At 35.1% G+C, this 16,659-nt stretch overlaps 1 protein-coding gene across 1 annotated transcript in view; it reads left to right on the top strand.

The window, feature by feature from the left end:
- The first annotated feature begins 691 nt into the window (after nt 1–691).
- The window catches only part of FAP (fibroblast activation protein alpha), a 41,009-nt gene continuing 25,041 nt past the window's right edge, over nt 692–16,659 (top strand). The window contains exons 1-11 of the mRNA XM_026852591.1: nt 692–919; nt 1,195–1,279; nt 8,615–8,710; nt 10,624–10,718; nt 10,866–10,940; nt 11,134–11,186; nt 12,283–12,355; nt 13,922–14,042; nt 14,595–14,749; nt 15,843–15,946; nt 16,248–16,383. Coding sequence (XP_026708392.1) covers nt 914–919; nt 1,195–1,279; nt 8,615–8,710; nt 10,624–10,718; nt 10,866–10,940; nt 11,134–11,186; nt 12,283–12,355; nt 13,922–14,042; nt 14,595–14,749; nt 15,843–15,946; nt 16,248–16,383 — 999 coding nt within the window. The 5' untranslated portion in view covers nt 692–913. The remainder of the gene's footprint in view (nt 920–1,194; nt 1,280–8,614; nt 8,711–10,623; nt 10,719–10,865; nt 10,941–11,133; nt 11,187–12,282; nt 12,356–13,921; nt 14,043–14,594; nt 14,750–15,842; nt 15,947–16,247; nt 16,384–16,659) is intronic.

The raw sequence follows: 16,659 nt of genomic DNA on the forward strand, positions 1-16,659 counted from the left end.
GGGCCCGGCGCGGGCTGCTCCGCTCCTGCCCCCGCCTCCCCGCAGCGGCGCTGGGCCAGGCCGGCAGGGAGAATATTTGGGTAAAGTCAGTCTAATGAGCGTGGTATTTTTTTACTTCCCCTTTCGAGAGTTTCTTCCTTCTGCTGAGGAATCTCTTACGTAACTTGACACTGCGGTCTCAAGTTCTCGCTGTTTTCGACTGACCTCATTTCAGTGCGCTAAATAAAATACATGCAATTGGTGGTTTAAACATTATTTCAGAGTTTTTACTGGTCCTGTAGATAATTTATTTCTCTTAAACTCTCTTATATAGCCTATAGAAATTTATTTTCTGAGAAAAATAATTCTCCTCACATGTGGAATACATTAAACGATATCTGTTTCTGCTTCTTGTTTTGCATTCTTACACCATCATTTATTATTTCAGAAAGTAAACATACACAAATTATATGTAAACAATAGAGGGATAGGATTTTCTTTTAATTCCTCTGTAGAAAGTAGAAATAAGGTCATGACTATGTCCTGAGAATGTGAGGATTGCCAAAATACACACTAGATACTTTCCAGAGAAAAACAGTACATATCAAGTAACTGTTGAGTCATAAAACCCCTAAGTTACTGTAAGCAGATGTTGGTTACAGCTCACACTGATAGGAAGTATATAATCACCACCCCTATAGCCACCCACTGTCCGTTTCTGGTCCAAGAACTTCCCCAAAAGTGTGTTTCTAATTTTATGGAAACCCTTTGAAATTTGGCAGAGTTTTCAAAAGTATGTAGGAAAAAAAAAAGTCTGCCAGAGGTTTGGCCTCCAACTGTGAAAACAGACACTGCCTTTCCAAACTCCTCTCCTAGATCCACTGACCAACACCCAGAAGAGAGAATTTACATTCTTTTAGAATACAGCAGGAAAATGAAGGTCTGTATGCTGTTGAATTCAGCTTTTGGTAACATTTACATCTGTTGTTTAAAACTGTCAGCTATTGCACAATGTCAGGCTCTGATGTGAAAGTATTTGTTTTAAAGAAAAAGGAAGGGGAAATCTTTTCAAATGTAGTGCAGGGACGTTTTTGCTTGTTGCTTAGACAGATTCGATCAGTTAGAAAGTGTGGGAGGGTTTAATTATTTACAAGCCATAGAAGTGTGCTTCAGGCAATATTAGAAATGTAATTATTGTTTGTTTCTGTCTTGCAGACCCGGATAAAAATCATATTTGGTGTGGTTATATGCCTTTTGCTTTCCTTACTACTTACGTGTATTATACTGCTTCCATCAAGAGGTAAGGCATTTGTAATCTAATGTAGTGTAAAGTACAGTATCTTTAGCTACTATGGCTTCTAAAGTTCACAAAAGTTTGTCAAATCATCATCATTGTCCTGTCAGAATTGTTATGGCTTTATCACTTTACAGAAATGTCCTGACAGCTGAAATATCCTGAAGGTAGGATTGAAATGCCAGCAAATGTTGAAACGAGGACTCCTTGAAGTGAAAAGCACCTGAAATTAACTTTACTGTGCATGATATATAATGTTCTTAGACAGGACTACAAAAATAATTCTCAGATCTCCCCATATTGTGTTACTTTTTGTGTTAGGGGTTAAGAGACTCCAACAGACTGTTTATAATTTCCTTTACCTTGGTGAACTTGCATTTAATTTTAAATTATTATGTAATAATTTCAGAAATTCTCTATCCAATTAAAAGGTAAACATTCTGCTGTATGATGAATTGTTTGTGAACATATTTTAGGTTGCATTTGAAAATTGAAGTCAGTTTTGTATAAAATAGGGATGCATGGTTTCCTTTAGTATTATTATGCCAGCTGTAGGTAAATCAACACAGTGTGGTCTGCTGAATCCTCTGATAAAAGTTTGAAGTGAGTGTGTTCTGAAATTTAAAGCCTGAGTGGCACTTGGTGGTCATTTTTGTCTGAGTGGTGAAGTGAGGGCAATATTAGTATTTACATGGCCCTTTCACTATAGCAGATCAACTGAATGCCTCTGAAATAATTAAAATAGTAATAAAAAGCCTATATTACAGTAACAGTATCTATTTAAAGGGATTTTTTTACCTATTGTTATTCTTTGTTCATATGTTGGCAGGGTGACTGAGATGAAGAAATCAGTTTTTCATTTACAACTAAATGTTATAAAATCAGCTGTCTTCTTAAGTCTTGTGAAAATTAAGTCCTGTGATTAATATGCAGGTTTTTTGAAAGGTGAAATCTATTTCCTACCTGATATTTCTGTGGAATATGGTTATCATGGGTTGTTTCATTGAGAGAAGGGTTGGAGGTTGATTCTGTTACACATTATGTGAATATGAGGATAGAATATATCATGGTGGGAGGCAGAACTGGAAAGAGATACCACCTCAGAGTGATAGGTTTGACTTTTACTGTCAATTATGGGGTGCCAAATTTTTTTTACTAGCTTAAGCATGGTCAAATCTGATATTTCATTACTAGATAAATGTATGGTATTGAGTCAGACTTACTCATACCAAGTCTGCATGTTAGGACAGGACAAAATATTTTTATGAGATTTAAATAAAAAAGAACAGTGAGGAAGCAAATAGGCTGGAGACCAAGGATCAGTTTGGCAGCCTGAAGAAGTTGCTAAAGATCATGGAAGGTACTGTAGGAGGAAATGAATGTATTTTTCTCTTTTGAAGTTATCACATCCCAGCTCTCTGGTCTTATCCTGTGCTTATTCAGTACCCGAGTCGTTACAAAGAACTCTTTTCATCTCTATAGTTTCTTGGAATAGCAACTTGGTAACAAGTCATATCAGACATCACATTTAAAACCAGTAGGATGATAAAGAATTTATCTTACTTTACAGAATGCTTTTGAAGGAGCGTTTTAGAGAGTTGTGGAATACACAATTGTGTTGAACACACAATTATGTTGAACATGTCTAATTATGGCTTCTCATTCTCAGGTGGAACTGCAAGTGCTTCAGTTATTTGTTTGAATGCCTAAACCTCTTCAAATTCTTAGTAGCCTACTGATCAGTTGTAAATGGAAGAAATATAAATTAATTTTTCTATTACAAATTTTGCAAGTCAGACAGGAAATAGCTACAGAGATGGAATGTCATTCGTACATTCCACCTTTACTACAGCTTAACTGAAAGGATGTGGCAGTCTAGAAAGACAATTAATTGCATATGAGAAATGTATAGACACAGACTGACTAAATTTCTGCTTAAGAAATCAGCAAATAAAAATGTCATCAGTAATTCTGAAAGAACTGGAAGAAATATTTAGTTCTGGTTTTGTCTGCTAAGTTTCTCATAATTCCATGTTCTTTAAACTTCTCAAAATGTCATAGCTGATTTTGGTTTACCCATGGAAGAGTATAAAAATGTGAAAAATTTTCAAAAGTTATACTGGAAAGTAATTTTCTGTTTGGAGAGGATATTAAAGGGGAAATACTAGTTGCAGTTGTTACACAATTTCTGTAGGGCTCAAGAGCAAGACAGGCAATCTCAATATAGTGAGTGAGTGGCATCTATTCCTAGAAATAGTGACAGAAAATTAGTGACAGTTTTTTTACATTTCTTTGAGTTATGAATGTGCTGTGTGATTTATCTAACTATGATAACCCAGCTATGATAGCCCAACTCTAAACTGTTCAGAAAGGTTCTTTTCATTTGTACACTAGTATACCTAGTCTTGTTCTTCTGCAGCATAAACAAGAAAGAAAATACCTGTCTGCAGTTAAAAAGCAATAGCAGAACCATAGGCAGAGTTACACTTAACTGAATGTATTGATTAGGCTCCACATTAAACTTTCTTCTGCTATTTTTAATGAATATCCAGAATCCTGCCTGTCAGTTTTTCTGTTCTCACTGTACATTTGACCTAGGCCTGAGACCAAGACCCCGGTTCTCTGATGTTTCAGAGTAGGTCATAGGGCATACTTCTCAACCAAGAAGTGCTGAGCAGTTTCTTAGGAACTGGTAGTGGTCTTGCTACACTCCAGACAAATCCATTTTCTGATTCAATAAACGCCTCTGTGTGTTCCAATGCAAAGTGAAACAGGGTGGTTTCCATCATTGTGGAGTGGAAGGAAGATGCTTCCAGTCAGGAACTCAGTTGCTGGCACTGAATTCAGCTGGAGATGGTGCTGTTAGTTGCTGCTTTCTAATTGAAATGCATGTCTGGATATTTGACTTAAAACAGAAATAAAGAGAAATTCTCATCTTCTTGGCCATCTATCAAAATTGGCAAGTGACAATTAGAGACTATAAACTCTCAGATGTTGCCAAAGTTCCTTGTAATTGAAAAATAATAGATTTCAGTGATAGTGTGCTTCCACCAAAAAGTGGTGGCTCAGTTTTAACTATGAGTTCAGGCTCAGATCTAAGTAATAGTGTAAACGTGTCTACAGTGATCTGTACACTGGTGGCAGACTGCTATCATAAGATTATTAGAACAGAGTAATCAAAACCAGTATTAAGATGGTTTAGACTAATTCCTTCCTTTTCCGTTTGGTACTTTAGACTGCGTAAAAATTGGTAGGAATTCACACTGAAATCTTTCTAGATAAGTTTTCAAAAATCAATATGCTTCATTAGTTTATATTCCCTCAACATGGTTCAGCCTGCTATACTTGTTCAGCTTGTGGTCTGTGACAATACTCCCAGGACTGTGGGGCTGGGTGGGCCTTTTCTTTCCAAATATGACTAGTGCTTTGAAGAAGCTCTTTGTTACTTAGATTCTTAAATCAGCATGAAGTGCTCACCCAGAAAGGCTCTGTTAATTTTTCTGTGCTTATTCACATGCTGCTGGCAGAATAAATACTCTAGTTTAGGAATAATTTAAAGGAGTTACCACAACAATATTACCTCTCCAAGTCTATGCTTAGCAATAATGTATGATGGCTATGATCTAAGGTAAATTTTTATCCGAACTTTCCTTTACAAATACATTTTTTGAAAACTCAATTTTCAATAGCTATAAGGGATTATAATGATTCTTTTTCAGGGTATAGTTAGAGAGAGGCTTTTTTCCTTTCCAGGACTTGTATGCAGTAGAGATGTCAGAGGCAGTAGTAAACTAAACCATTCTCATTCTAGCATGCTCCAGCTTTCTGTTCCTACCAGTAACAAGAACTGGATCATGCTGTGAAACATGACTTGTTCAGACTTCATCTTCTCATTCCAAGGGGTGTTTTTGAAGTAACCTTCACTGAGAAAGCAGTGTCACACCTCACAAAAAAATCACTGAATGTAAAGCAGGTATGGAAAAGCAGATTCAGCTGATGTGGAGCTGAGTGCGACCAGAAGTTCTGGAACAGAAGCAGGAGCATTGGAATTAATTTCTGATGCTAAACTGGGCTGTGGTTTCCTCAAGTGGAAGGCTGTCTTACTGTGCATGTTGAAGGAGCTTGTGCTGTAGCTATTCAGCATCAGCCCACAGAGATGAGAATGGACATTCTAGTCCAGAAGCTAACCAGTTTTCTTTTGGCAAGTCATCTGTTTGCTGTGTAGCAGTGGATGTTAAATAAGATACATATAAAATACATACAAAAATATACATTGAATACATATAAAATACATATATACAAGTACATATATAAAGATAACAAATACAGAAACCAGAATACTTTCTGATTACTGTGTATGCTTGCTTTAATTTGGCAGGAGTAGACACAATTTATATGGACGCACATTTAGACCATGTTGTGGAATAAGCCAACAGGGCTTTGAAATCTAAAGCAAGGGCTGTGTTGGTCTACCTACATCCAGTCTTTGAAAGGTAATAATCTTGATAATACAAACAGAATTTCACAATGATGGATTGGTGTGCATAAAGTTAATCTGAGTTTAATATAATTGAAAGTTCTGCTTTCTGTGTTTTATTAAGCTCTCTCACAACAGTGAACTGAGCAGTAAAGAAGAAGGTATCTGCATAAAGCCAGTGACAAATAATAGATGCTTACAGGCTTTTATCACCACAATTATACATGTATATACTCGAATATACTCAAATACATGACTGAGTAATTATGATCGTGGAATATGTAAAGCAAGTTACACTGTGAAGCAAAATAACCAATTCAGTGCACAGAGCAATACAGAACTGCACCCTGTAAATGAATGTAAATGAATGTAAAAAGATTAAAACTGAGACAGTGGGGTGCTGAAAGGAAAAAAGCAAAGCTGAAATTTGGTAAGCTTTCATTTCTGTGGTTGGCTCTGCTATTTGCTTCCTTTTTGTCCCTGGGCATCTTTTTTCCTCTTTGTTATTTCATAGAGAAACAAAACACAATGAAAGAATTTTCCAAGTCTACCAACAGCCATCTAAATCAATGTCTATATAGTGCTGCACACATGTAAAGTACTTTTCATGTTAGGGTCTGTTCTGTGAGCAGAGATTTCAAATACTATTATTGAACCAGTCTTTAGTTACAGAAGAAAGAATCCGCAACAATTATAGGAAACAATTAAAGATGCTGATTTTAATTAAAGTATTCAAAGATATCTTCTGTTGCCTAGAAACAAGCATTCAAAATTATAAGTAATCAAGTAAGAAATAGCTGTGTTCAGATTTTTGGAGTCCACTGGTAGAAACTGAGATAGGAGTGGACACATTTTGAAAATCCTTATCAGTTTTAATATATTACCACAGAATATTAAGTATGTAAGGGTGAGATGGCTAACAGAGTAAAGGTTTAAATCAGAGCTGGGAAAATTAGACCAGAGATGAGACTTTTGTGATACTGTCTTTTTAGTAAAAAGTCCTCTTAAACTGAGAGACGGAACCAGGAAGTTTTACCAGATTAAGGTATCAAACAGGACTGCAAATTTAAGCCTCCTATACAGACAACCATAGAAATAGATCTTAACAGTGATTTCTTTTGCTAATAGTCATATTTACTTAGAGAATTTAAACTGAAAGCTAGTGATAAGTAATCACCACTCAATATAAATAGAAATGAATTATTCTCTGGAATTATTTTCTATGCATTTTCTTAAGAGTTTGTCATCTGTGCTTATCATTAACATATCAAAGATATCTAAGATACAGTCATGGTGTTAGCAAGAGGAATTAACTTCTTATTGAACTTCTTGGGATATTTTCTGGACATATTGCTAGCTCAGAGTTTATACTGATAGGTTTTTGCCTATGGATTGGCATTCAGTTTTATTTCTCATGACAGCTTTCTTCTGCATTAGTGCAGACAAGGCTAGTGTCAACAGTCAACCTGACATGTGTATTCTACAGTAAGTAATAGTCACTTAGCAGAAGAAAACATGTATTATCATTAAAAAGTGCCATAGAAAAGAATATGAAGAAACATTTCCTAGGAAGTCAGTGTGATCTTAACAGAGAGGGCAGCTGTAATGAGGAAGTGATGGAGCATGATAAGAAACTTGAGGGCAACGAGTCATCTTGATTATCTGGCTGTCATCTGAGAGCTCTGAAGGAAAAAAAGGGGAAGTGGCAGAGATCTACTAGGCTGCAGCATGACATCCCCACTACCTCTGAAGACCATGGCATACGTCCCCTTGATTTTAAAGGAAAAAAGGATAGAATCCAGAATGCCTAGACTTAAAAGCTACCATTATTATGGTACTGAACTTTAAAAACTGACATTTACCAGAAATGTTCCTTTCTTTTGAGGATTACATATTTTGAGTACTCTTTCCCTTGTGAACTGTAGTTTTGGGCTTTTTTTTACATTTTTATAATGAAATTTTTCACTTCCATGCACTTAGCAAGCCAGAATTTTCAGATTTACCCTCTTCTCATCCAGCTGATTGTCCTTAAATTACATTTTTTAAATCTGCCCTAGCTTAAGGTGTTTAACTTTGGGAAGAAACATAGTCAGACGAGAACCACAAAACCAGCCACAATTTTCTGCATTATATTTATGCAGCTATCTTATCTGCTTAGAAATCACATATCAGAGTACCTACCTTCCCTCCAGAATCATTGCCAGTTTTCTCTTGCAGCATTAAATAAAAAATTGAAATTTGAGTTCACTCATTCGTTACTTTTCAGCATTATTTTTTCCTGCACAGATTAATCTATTTTTTTCATGTGGTTACTAAGAAGTATATGTCGATGGTGATTATTTTGCAAGGCTTATATCCCTCTAACACTGGTTGATGAGGCATTTATGAAATTTGGCAGCAGGGGCTTGTATGCACATCTTGTTGTCTGACTGCTGAATATGTGCACGTCCGTATTAAAATAGTTGTCTCTACATACCACACAAGTTCATGAAACCCATGCTTTAAAAAAAGTTTTGATTTGTCTTTTGCATGGAAAAGGCTTTTCTTGGACTCACAGGGTCTACAAGTAAATATGTCTGAGTGAATAAATGACTGGGTGAAATAAGGTAGTTTGGTTTCTAATTTGGTTTCTAATTCCTAAAGGTGAGTCCTTCAGAGACTAAAGGACTTTATCAGAACAGTAAAAGAGAACTTTCCTTTTTGCTGTGCTTACTCTCTGCATGCCTCCAGGATTATGCTATCCTCACTGTTCCCTGGTGCTAAATATAGGAAAAAATAAATATTGGACTAGTAATTAATTATTTTTTTCTTTTTTTTCCCCACTTCACAGCACTGCATTAACAGAAACTTTCTCTTATTCTTAGTTGTTAACACAGATGATGGCCCCAGAGCTCTTACACTGGAGGATTATTTGAATGGAAACTTCCAATATAAAACATTTTTTCCATATTGGGTGTCAGGTAAGTAAAACTTTTTCTCAGACATACATAAGCCTTTCTAATATGTGTTTCCAGACTGGTTTACACAGACTCAGAAATGTATTTTCCTTCCAGCTTTACTATGAATGAATGCTAACTATGAAATTAAACAATCTGCTAGTCAAAACTTATGGTTGAAATTTACTATTCTGTCAATCATTCTAGAAATTCCAGGTATTTGATGTTTCAACAGACATGTTTGAGTCAAGTATAAACTATAATTTTACAAAGGCCTTCAGTATTTTATTTCTTTTACTGTCATATTCATTGCAGCAAGTGAAAGAAATATGTCAATGTGTCAGTCATTTCTTAAGCAATCTCCTTTTTTGTGTTTGTCACAGTGCTTTTTCACTTACCATTTGTAATAACTGAAGTAGCCTGTCTTACAGGTTCCATCCTTCTTTGTTTTCAGTAGTACGTAGCTCTGCAATGAGTCTTATCTCGTTCTTATCTCATTTAAGGAAAAGCTGGAACTGGTGAAATTCCTCAGTTCCAATACATTGCATAGAAAACAAGGTTGAGTTTTTAAGCAAGTTCCTTAAGGTAAAAGATAAAGACATGAAGTTAATTGCTGCTGATACATCTGCCTGTGTATGACTGAAATATTAGTCTTGTTACCATTGAATTTCAGCAGCATCAAAAGGCTTGAGCTAGACTGGATTACATTCTAGTGCACACACTACTACCACTCCTATCTATGCAGGAGATAATTGCCTGAAGCAATTATTGTTCTCTGACTAGAGACAAGAAACATAGTGCCTGTTCACATGGAATCTTACCAAGTTAGTTTTAACCCACAAGTTTAGAACTGAGCTGAAGCCTTCCAGGACATTGCTAAAAGCAGTTTGTTTACAATTAGCAGTTTGAAGTATGTTGACGTCACTTGTATGATTAAAAATTAGGTCACCATTTGTTAGAATTCTGTCTGAATCTCTGAAGTATGTAGGCAGCATATCCCCTAAACCTAATACTCTCCTCTCTTTATATTCTTCTCACTTAGAGTTATCTTTCTTTTTAACAGTCACAAAGCTCATGCAAAAGTCATGCCATAGAATCCATAGGTATTCATGCCTACAGCATTGCATATCTACTATTCTTCTGAAGCAAGGAATTAAAATTGAATATCTCTTCCTAAGGGTGCCTGAGATCACCACAAATGCTGTTACACAAATCACAGAAGTGTGCTCAGAAGATTCAAGTGTGATCTAATTTCTAAAAAATTAACACCTTATACAATGTTTCAAACTGCTTTTAAATGTTAAAGTCTCCCTCTAGCTACACCAAGTATGTAATTCCTTCTCTCTGTTTATAGCAGATATTGGAAACTAAAATTCTGATCTTCATTCTCTACCAAACTATGGCTCAGGTCTTGAGCACAGGTGGGGTTAGATTCCATTCTCATTGAAGGCTACTCACCCTCACTTTGTAGGACCTGTGTGAGTAAGGGTAGCATCATTTATGTAGTGTCAGTTACATGGTACTGCTGATACCTGTGGAATCTCTGCAAGGGACAATGTTCTGATGAAATTATAAGCAAAGATCTCAAATGTTTTCTTTAAAACATTTACATTATGATACTGACATTCTAATGGGTCTGTCCCTGGTATTCTTGATCAAACATTACTGAGAATGAAATCTGGCATTTAATTATAAAGTTAACTAGCTGATTCCGTGTGCAGTGTGCAATCTTGAGAACGCACTTAAGAGCCCTGAAGACAGTCTGTTGATAACTCTGTACCTTGGCATCATTAGAAGAAAAACATTTTTTTATGTAGATGCTGGAAAATATTTGTTCAAAAGCTATTCATTGACAGGAGTGTGAATACTTTGATAAACAGATCTATTCTATAGTATCTTCTCTGCACCATAACAACCCTTTTGTCTTATTTATAAAGATAATGAATATCTTCATCAGTCTGCAGAAGACGATATTATTCTTTACAATGTTGAAATGAATTACCCAACTACCATCATGACTAACAGCACAATGGTACGTAACTTTTCAATTAATAAAAAGGCAGCAAAATGCAATTGCATTGCAAATGCCAGTTTTAAAGTGAGTAGATTAAAACCTGACTCATCAAATGCTTATTTAAAGTTTTTTTACTAGAATCTAATCTACTTCTTAATCTTTCAGAAACAAGTTAATGCTTCAAATTATGTGTTGTCATCAGACAAATATTTCATAGCTCTGGAAAGCAATTATTCAAAGGTAATTATTTTAATATACTGCTTAATGAAATTTTTGGTTTCATTTAGTATTTTGTTGATTGTGGTTGCCATAGATGAATGTTTCTTGGTACCTTTTTGAGAAAGGGGTAGGCTATGGAAAGGCAGCTGATTATTTTTAATTAGATTATCTTTTTCCAAGTTAATAGTAATATTTTCGTCTTTAATTTTTGCAGCTGTGGAGATACTCCTATACAGCATCATACCACATTTATGATCTCATATATGGGTAAGGCCTGTTACTTCTTACAGAGAGCTATGGTGAATACTGTGTAGTGATTTGCTTGCAAGCATTTCCACTTAAAAACTCTGGAAATATGTCTACCACCCTGCTTTGCTTTTGCCTGAATCTATCAGGTTACTTGTTTGCTTGGAAAAAATGGCCTCTAAGAATATAATACAGTCCTTTCATCTAATTATTCACGTATCTGAATTGATTTGTATTTCATGCCCTAAAAATTAAACTGCTCAAGATTCTCATCTTTTTTTCTTCTCTGCATAATTTTCTCCCACTCTGTCTTAGCCACTTGAGTCCACTTCAGTCTTGCACCTGATGTTTCCATGCCCTTCTGTTGTCTAATCGATCCTTTTTATCATTGATCTAATCTTTAGCTTTCCTAAAACTCACATGTCCTTTAGTGATCTTGTAACAGTCCATCCCAGCTTCCTCAAAAGTTTACAGCTTCTCCCATGGCATTCAGTCTCTTTCCCAAGAGATCTTCCCCAAACCACTCCTCTTTCCCCCCAAGTTCAGAGGAGGCCATCTGCCTCCCCGTCACCTTTTTATGCCATAAATAGCAGCATGACCAAATGCTTCTTAGTCCTGAGCAACAGGGGCTGCACTAACCTGCACCTTTCTTGGGCAGCTGTTGGATCAGGGTGGCAGGAAAAGATTGCTGCAAGCTCATGTAAGTAGAGAGGTACTGCATGTGGGTCGTGATCCTTAACAAATGTTACCTGCTGCTGTTATGCTTGCTTCAGTGTGCTATATCCTGAGTTCACATTTCAAGTAACTTGCTGAGACTGTAATGCAGACTGCAGACAGAGCAAATGACTGTAGATCCTTGTGCAGTATTTGGAAAGAGATAAGGCTGGCTTCTTAGGCTGTTGACTATGTTTTCAAAGGGTTGAATTGCAAGCCTTTACCAGCACTGGTGCACACCATCACATTACTGCATGTCTCACTGTCTGCCTTAAACTTTCATTGCTCAAGAAACAATAAGCTGTTCACAAATATAGCCCTTTATGAATTTTATATGAATGTACAATATAATGATATATTTGCACTGTGCACAAAAAGCCATCTCAACTTCTTTCTTTTTTAGTGGTTTTGTAACAGAAAATCAGCTTCCACATAAAATTCAATATATATCCTGGTCACCTGTTGGACACAAATTGGTCAGTAAAGAAAAAGTACTAGAATGATTTTGTTTTATATGACTAGAAGACATTTATTTGCCTTCAGTTATGATTTTGTTAGGCCATATTTTTGACAGACCTGTGTGTTAACCTTGGTTGTGAGCAAGAATGACAAAAAAAAAATCAGTTTTATATTGTCAAAATTTAACTTGTCTGTGTCTCAATAGAAGAATCTATGTTCTCAGCTACATCATGTGTGTTTGCTAGCCAGTTTCTTATCAAGAATTGACCAACATAATTGTATATAGGTTTAAATGTAGTTTCAAGGCCTGAAAACTTATGTGTTTTCCTTTGACATATGAGTTTCCTGTGGAGCTTTAGAGGTGCAGTATTTAAAATCTTCTCCAAAATTTTTACTCTAGGAAATGGCTGCCAGATTCTGATTACAAAAAAAAAAAATATTTTCTTTTTAATAGTTATTTGATAGCCAAGTATGTCTCAGTAATTATAAGAAACCTATTGCATATGGTAACAAGTTTATAAACTTTTATACTTGATTCCAAAGCATCATCCCAATAATAGTTAGTGGTTCTTTAACTATTTAACCCCTACTGACAATATGCAAAACAAATTTTTAAACATCATACTTATTTCAGAAAATACACAGCTAAATATGAATGGACAATTTATTAGGAAAATTTTTCCATGTTCTAGGAGAGTACCAGTTCTCTCAATTGAATTAAATATTTTTATTTTATCAAGAATTCTGAAGGCAGAACAGAATGAAGATAGTATCTTCATTCTCTCCTATCTTCTTAGTACTAACAGTCTGTGATGTTTTTATACACTCCTTGTATCTGAGAGTTTTAGGAGTTGCTTTGCTTTTCATTTAAAGCACAAAGTAGTTAAAATGTTACACCAATATTGCTGACAAATGCTTATAGCTTCAAAAGGTGTGATTTTCTTAAGAAAGTGATGTTTCTAGTGCTGGTTTCTTAACCACATGTCCATTCATTTGACCAGAATTTAGAGATACCCAAGGCCTGCAAGCATTTCTTGCAATACCTCTCTTTTGGTACCTGATTTACTAGACAGGAACAAAGTAGTCCAGACAGAATAAAACCCTTTTTCGTCTCATCTCACATCACCTAGACCTTTTGACAGTTTAGAAAAGTTCAATTATTTTTGTTTATTATTTGGTTTTATCTTCTACTTTTGATGGAACTAGAAGGAAAAGTCACAAACCACTTTGCCTGAGTGTCTCAAAAAAACCCAGCAATTTGAATGAGTTTCAAAGATTTTTTTTATTATTTTCCACTCCAAAGCTAGCCACAGAAACCTCTGAAGTTTATTAAAATCAAAGGAGTTGTTCAGGATTTATTCTGAAATAGTTGAACATACAATTTGGCCTGTAATGTATAATTTATTTGCTGAGATACCTACTTTTGAAGAATTTGCAAGGGTTTTTAGTGTAGCATGTATTTTCTGGTTTGTATTCATTATGTCTTCTTGTTGGTATAATGTAAGAGCATTGACTGCAGAAGATCTTACTCTAACCCCTGTTATTGGTGCCTGTACTCATAAGAAATACTTTCTTGTATTTAGGTATATGTATATCAGAATAATATCTATTTGAAACAAAGTCCAAGAGAGGCACCAATTAAAATCACTAGTGATGGAAAACAGAATGAAATATTTAATGGGATTCCTGATTGGGTCTATGAAGGTAAGTAAAATCTTGAAGGGAAACAACTAACATGCTAAGTGCTTTAGATTACCTGATTCTCATAATCCATTCTAAAATATCTGTGATGATACATTATTTTTAAAGACCTAAGGATTACTTCATTTCCATATTTTATGAGCCATGCAATGACTGCAATTTGAATTAATAGTATGTAACCAAAATCCAGTGATTGTTACTGGAACTGTATCAGTACTTTACAAATTGGGCTTCCTTGTGCTGCACAGGCAGTGACTGGGAATTAAGCTTTAATGGAAGTTTTAATTTCGGTGAAAATTTGGCATTTCAGTGCATTAAAAAAAAAAAAAAAAAAAATGCACACAGGAAAAACCTAAGTGAGTTAAATGGAATCTGTGTACCTATTTTGAGAGCTCTGAAGGCCTTTCAGAATTGAGATGTATTGCAATATATTTGGTGTTATTTGTTTAGTATAATTCTCTTTACACATCTAGGTTGCTAAGAGTAGAATGCTGAAATAGGTAAGAAGATAGATTGCAATGATAAACTATTATGAATGATATTTTTTTTCCTCAGAGGAAATGCTAGCAACAAAATATGCACTGTGGTGGTCTCCAAGTGGAAAATATTTAGCATACGTACAATTTAATGATTCTGACATACCAGTTATTGAATATTCATATTTTGGTGAGGACCAGTATCCTAGAAAAATAATTATCCCATACCCAAAGGTATGTTTTCTCATTCTTTTGACATACTTCCTGTTGAGAAATTAGTTATGACAATGATAAAATTAACTGTGCTTAAAAAATTGTTGTACTTTAGTGATTAAATCCATTGTGGCCTAAATTAATGAAAGAAAACAAACTTAGGCCAAGTTCTGAAAAGGTATAGGTACATTTAAAATTGCAGATATTTAATAGTAGCAGTGAAATAAATGAAGTTACTCATGTAAGTAAAAAGTATGTGCAAAAGTGCATGCTTGCATGATCAAGCCTTGCTTTGTTCAATTCAGTTTACTTATTGTGATGTGTTAACTATGCAGTTGTTATTTTTCATTACAGTAAATGAATTATGAGACATTTTTTATTTCGAAAAATAAAGACTATGACCACTTCAGCTTATTTGCACAACTTCATAGTGCTTTTTGATCTCAAGGGGCATTGGATTTTAACTGCTTTCAAGTACCAGATCTAAGGCAAGAAGGTTTTGGGTTGGCATTTCTTCAGCATGTACCAGAGAGCTCTCCTGACTTGTCATGTTCATGTGATTTCAAGTGATCATGTTAATGTATCTTAAGAAGTTACTGACCAGTCATCTGTGTTACATTTCTAAAGTCAAGCTGGATGATTTAGACCACACACGGAAGAGAATTGAAAAAATAATAATATATTCAATGAATAAAAAAGCATGAAATCACTTTAAGCTAAACCATTTTATTTCACAGCTGGGATGTCAAAGACCACTTGCAATCATGTGAATATACTCCTGGAGGTTTTTGCCAAAGTAAGAGTAGCATGTGTTGCAAAGATCCACACTGTAAATAGAGCATTGGTTCCCATCAAGCATGATTTCTGTATAGAAAGGCACTAAATTTGACTGTTTAAAAGGTTTTCTTCTTTATATATGAAATAATGCAAAGTTAAGTAACATACTACTGCCGTAGTGTCACTCTGAGATCTTATAAGGCAACATTTGCCCTATTACATTCAAATGAATACATATTTTTTAACCTATCTCCTTTTCTGCAAAAAGTGTTGTAATTTTCCTCAACCTGAATTGTTCAGAGTCTGATTGGAATAACCTGATACATTTTCTTTGAAGGCTGGGGCTAAAAATCCTACTGTTAAAGTGTTTATTGTAGACACTATTAACGCTGGAGTGTTTGGTCCTAAGGAGGTGCCAGTTCCTGCAGTCATAGCATCCAGGTAGTGTGTTCTCAAATATGTCTTCTCTTTTTTTTAAAAAAAAGGTTTTGTATTTGTTTCAAATGCTTGAACCTCTGAGTTGTATTCTGTTTCTGACAGTGGAGTGCCTAGGTGGATCAGAAGCTAACTGGAAATGTGTTTTGATTCTGTCTGTTGATATGATACAAAAACCTAAAAAAAGTCCTCAGGATAGGGGATGCTTTGTCTTCTGCAGGGCAATATGGGGGATAAAATCTGTAGCAATGCTTCTATATTCCTGTTCTTTAATAACCATAGTTTCTTTCTCTTTTTTATTTTTTAGTGATCATTATTTTACTTGGCTTACTTGGGTAACAGATAGTCGAATCTGTGTGCAATGGCTAAAGAGAATCCAGAATTTTTCCGTCTTAGCTATTTGTGACTTCAAAGAAAATTCAAATACTTGGGACTGCCCAGAGGTAATAAAGTTGGAAATATAAATTTAACGTTGCTGAGATTAGCATTTGCTAATCCCATCTACATAACTATTTTAACACCTACTAATCATGCACATGTTGCTCTGACTTACTTGCAGAAGTATATTTAATCTTGACCATAATTGTATTTTCAGTGTTTCATCAGATTCATGGTTTAGCTACTGGTGATATCTTTCTTAATATTTTGATTGCTGGGAGAGGGGTGAAAAAATTTTGATTGCACCAACAAGAAATAAAATCACAAAAATATTTTTTTAG

Source organism: Athene cunicularia (assembly GCF_003259725.1).
Source record: "Athene cunicularia isolate RWA chromosome 7 unlocalized genomic scaffold, athCun1 chr7_part1, whole genome shotgun sequence".
Taxonomy (NCBI): domain Eukaryota; kingdom Metazoa; phylum Chordata; class Aves; order Strigiformes; family Strigidae; genus Athene; species Athene cunicularia.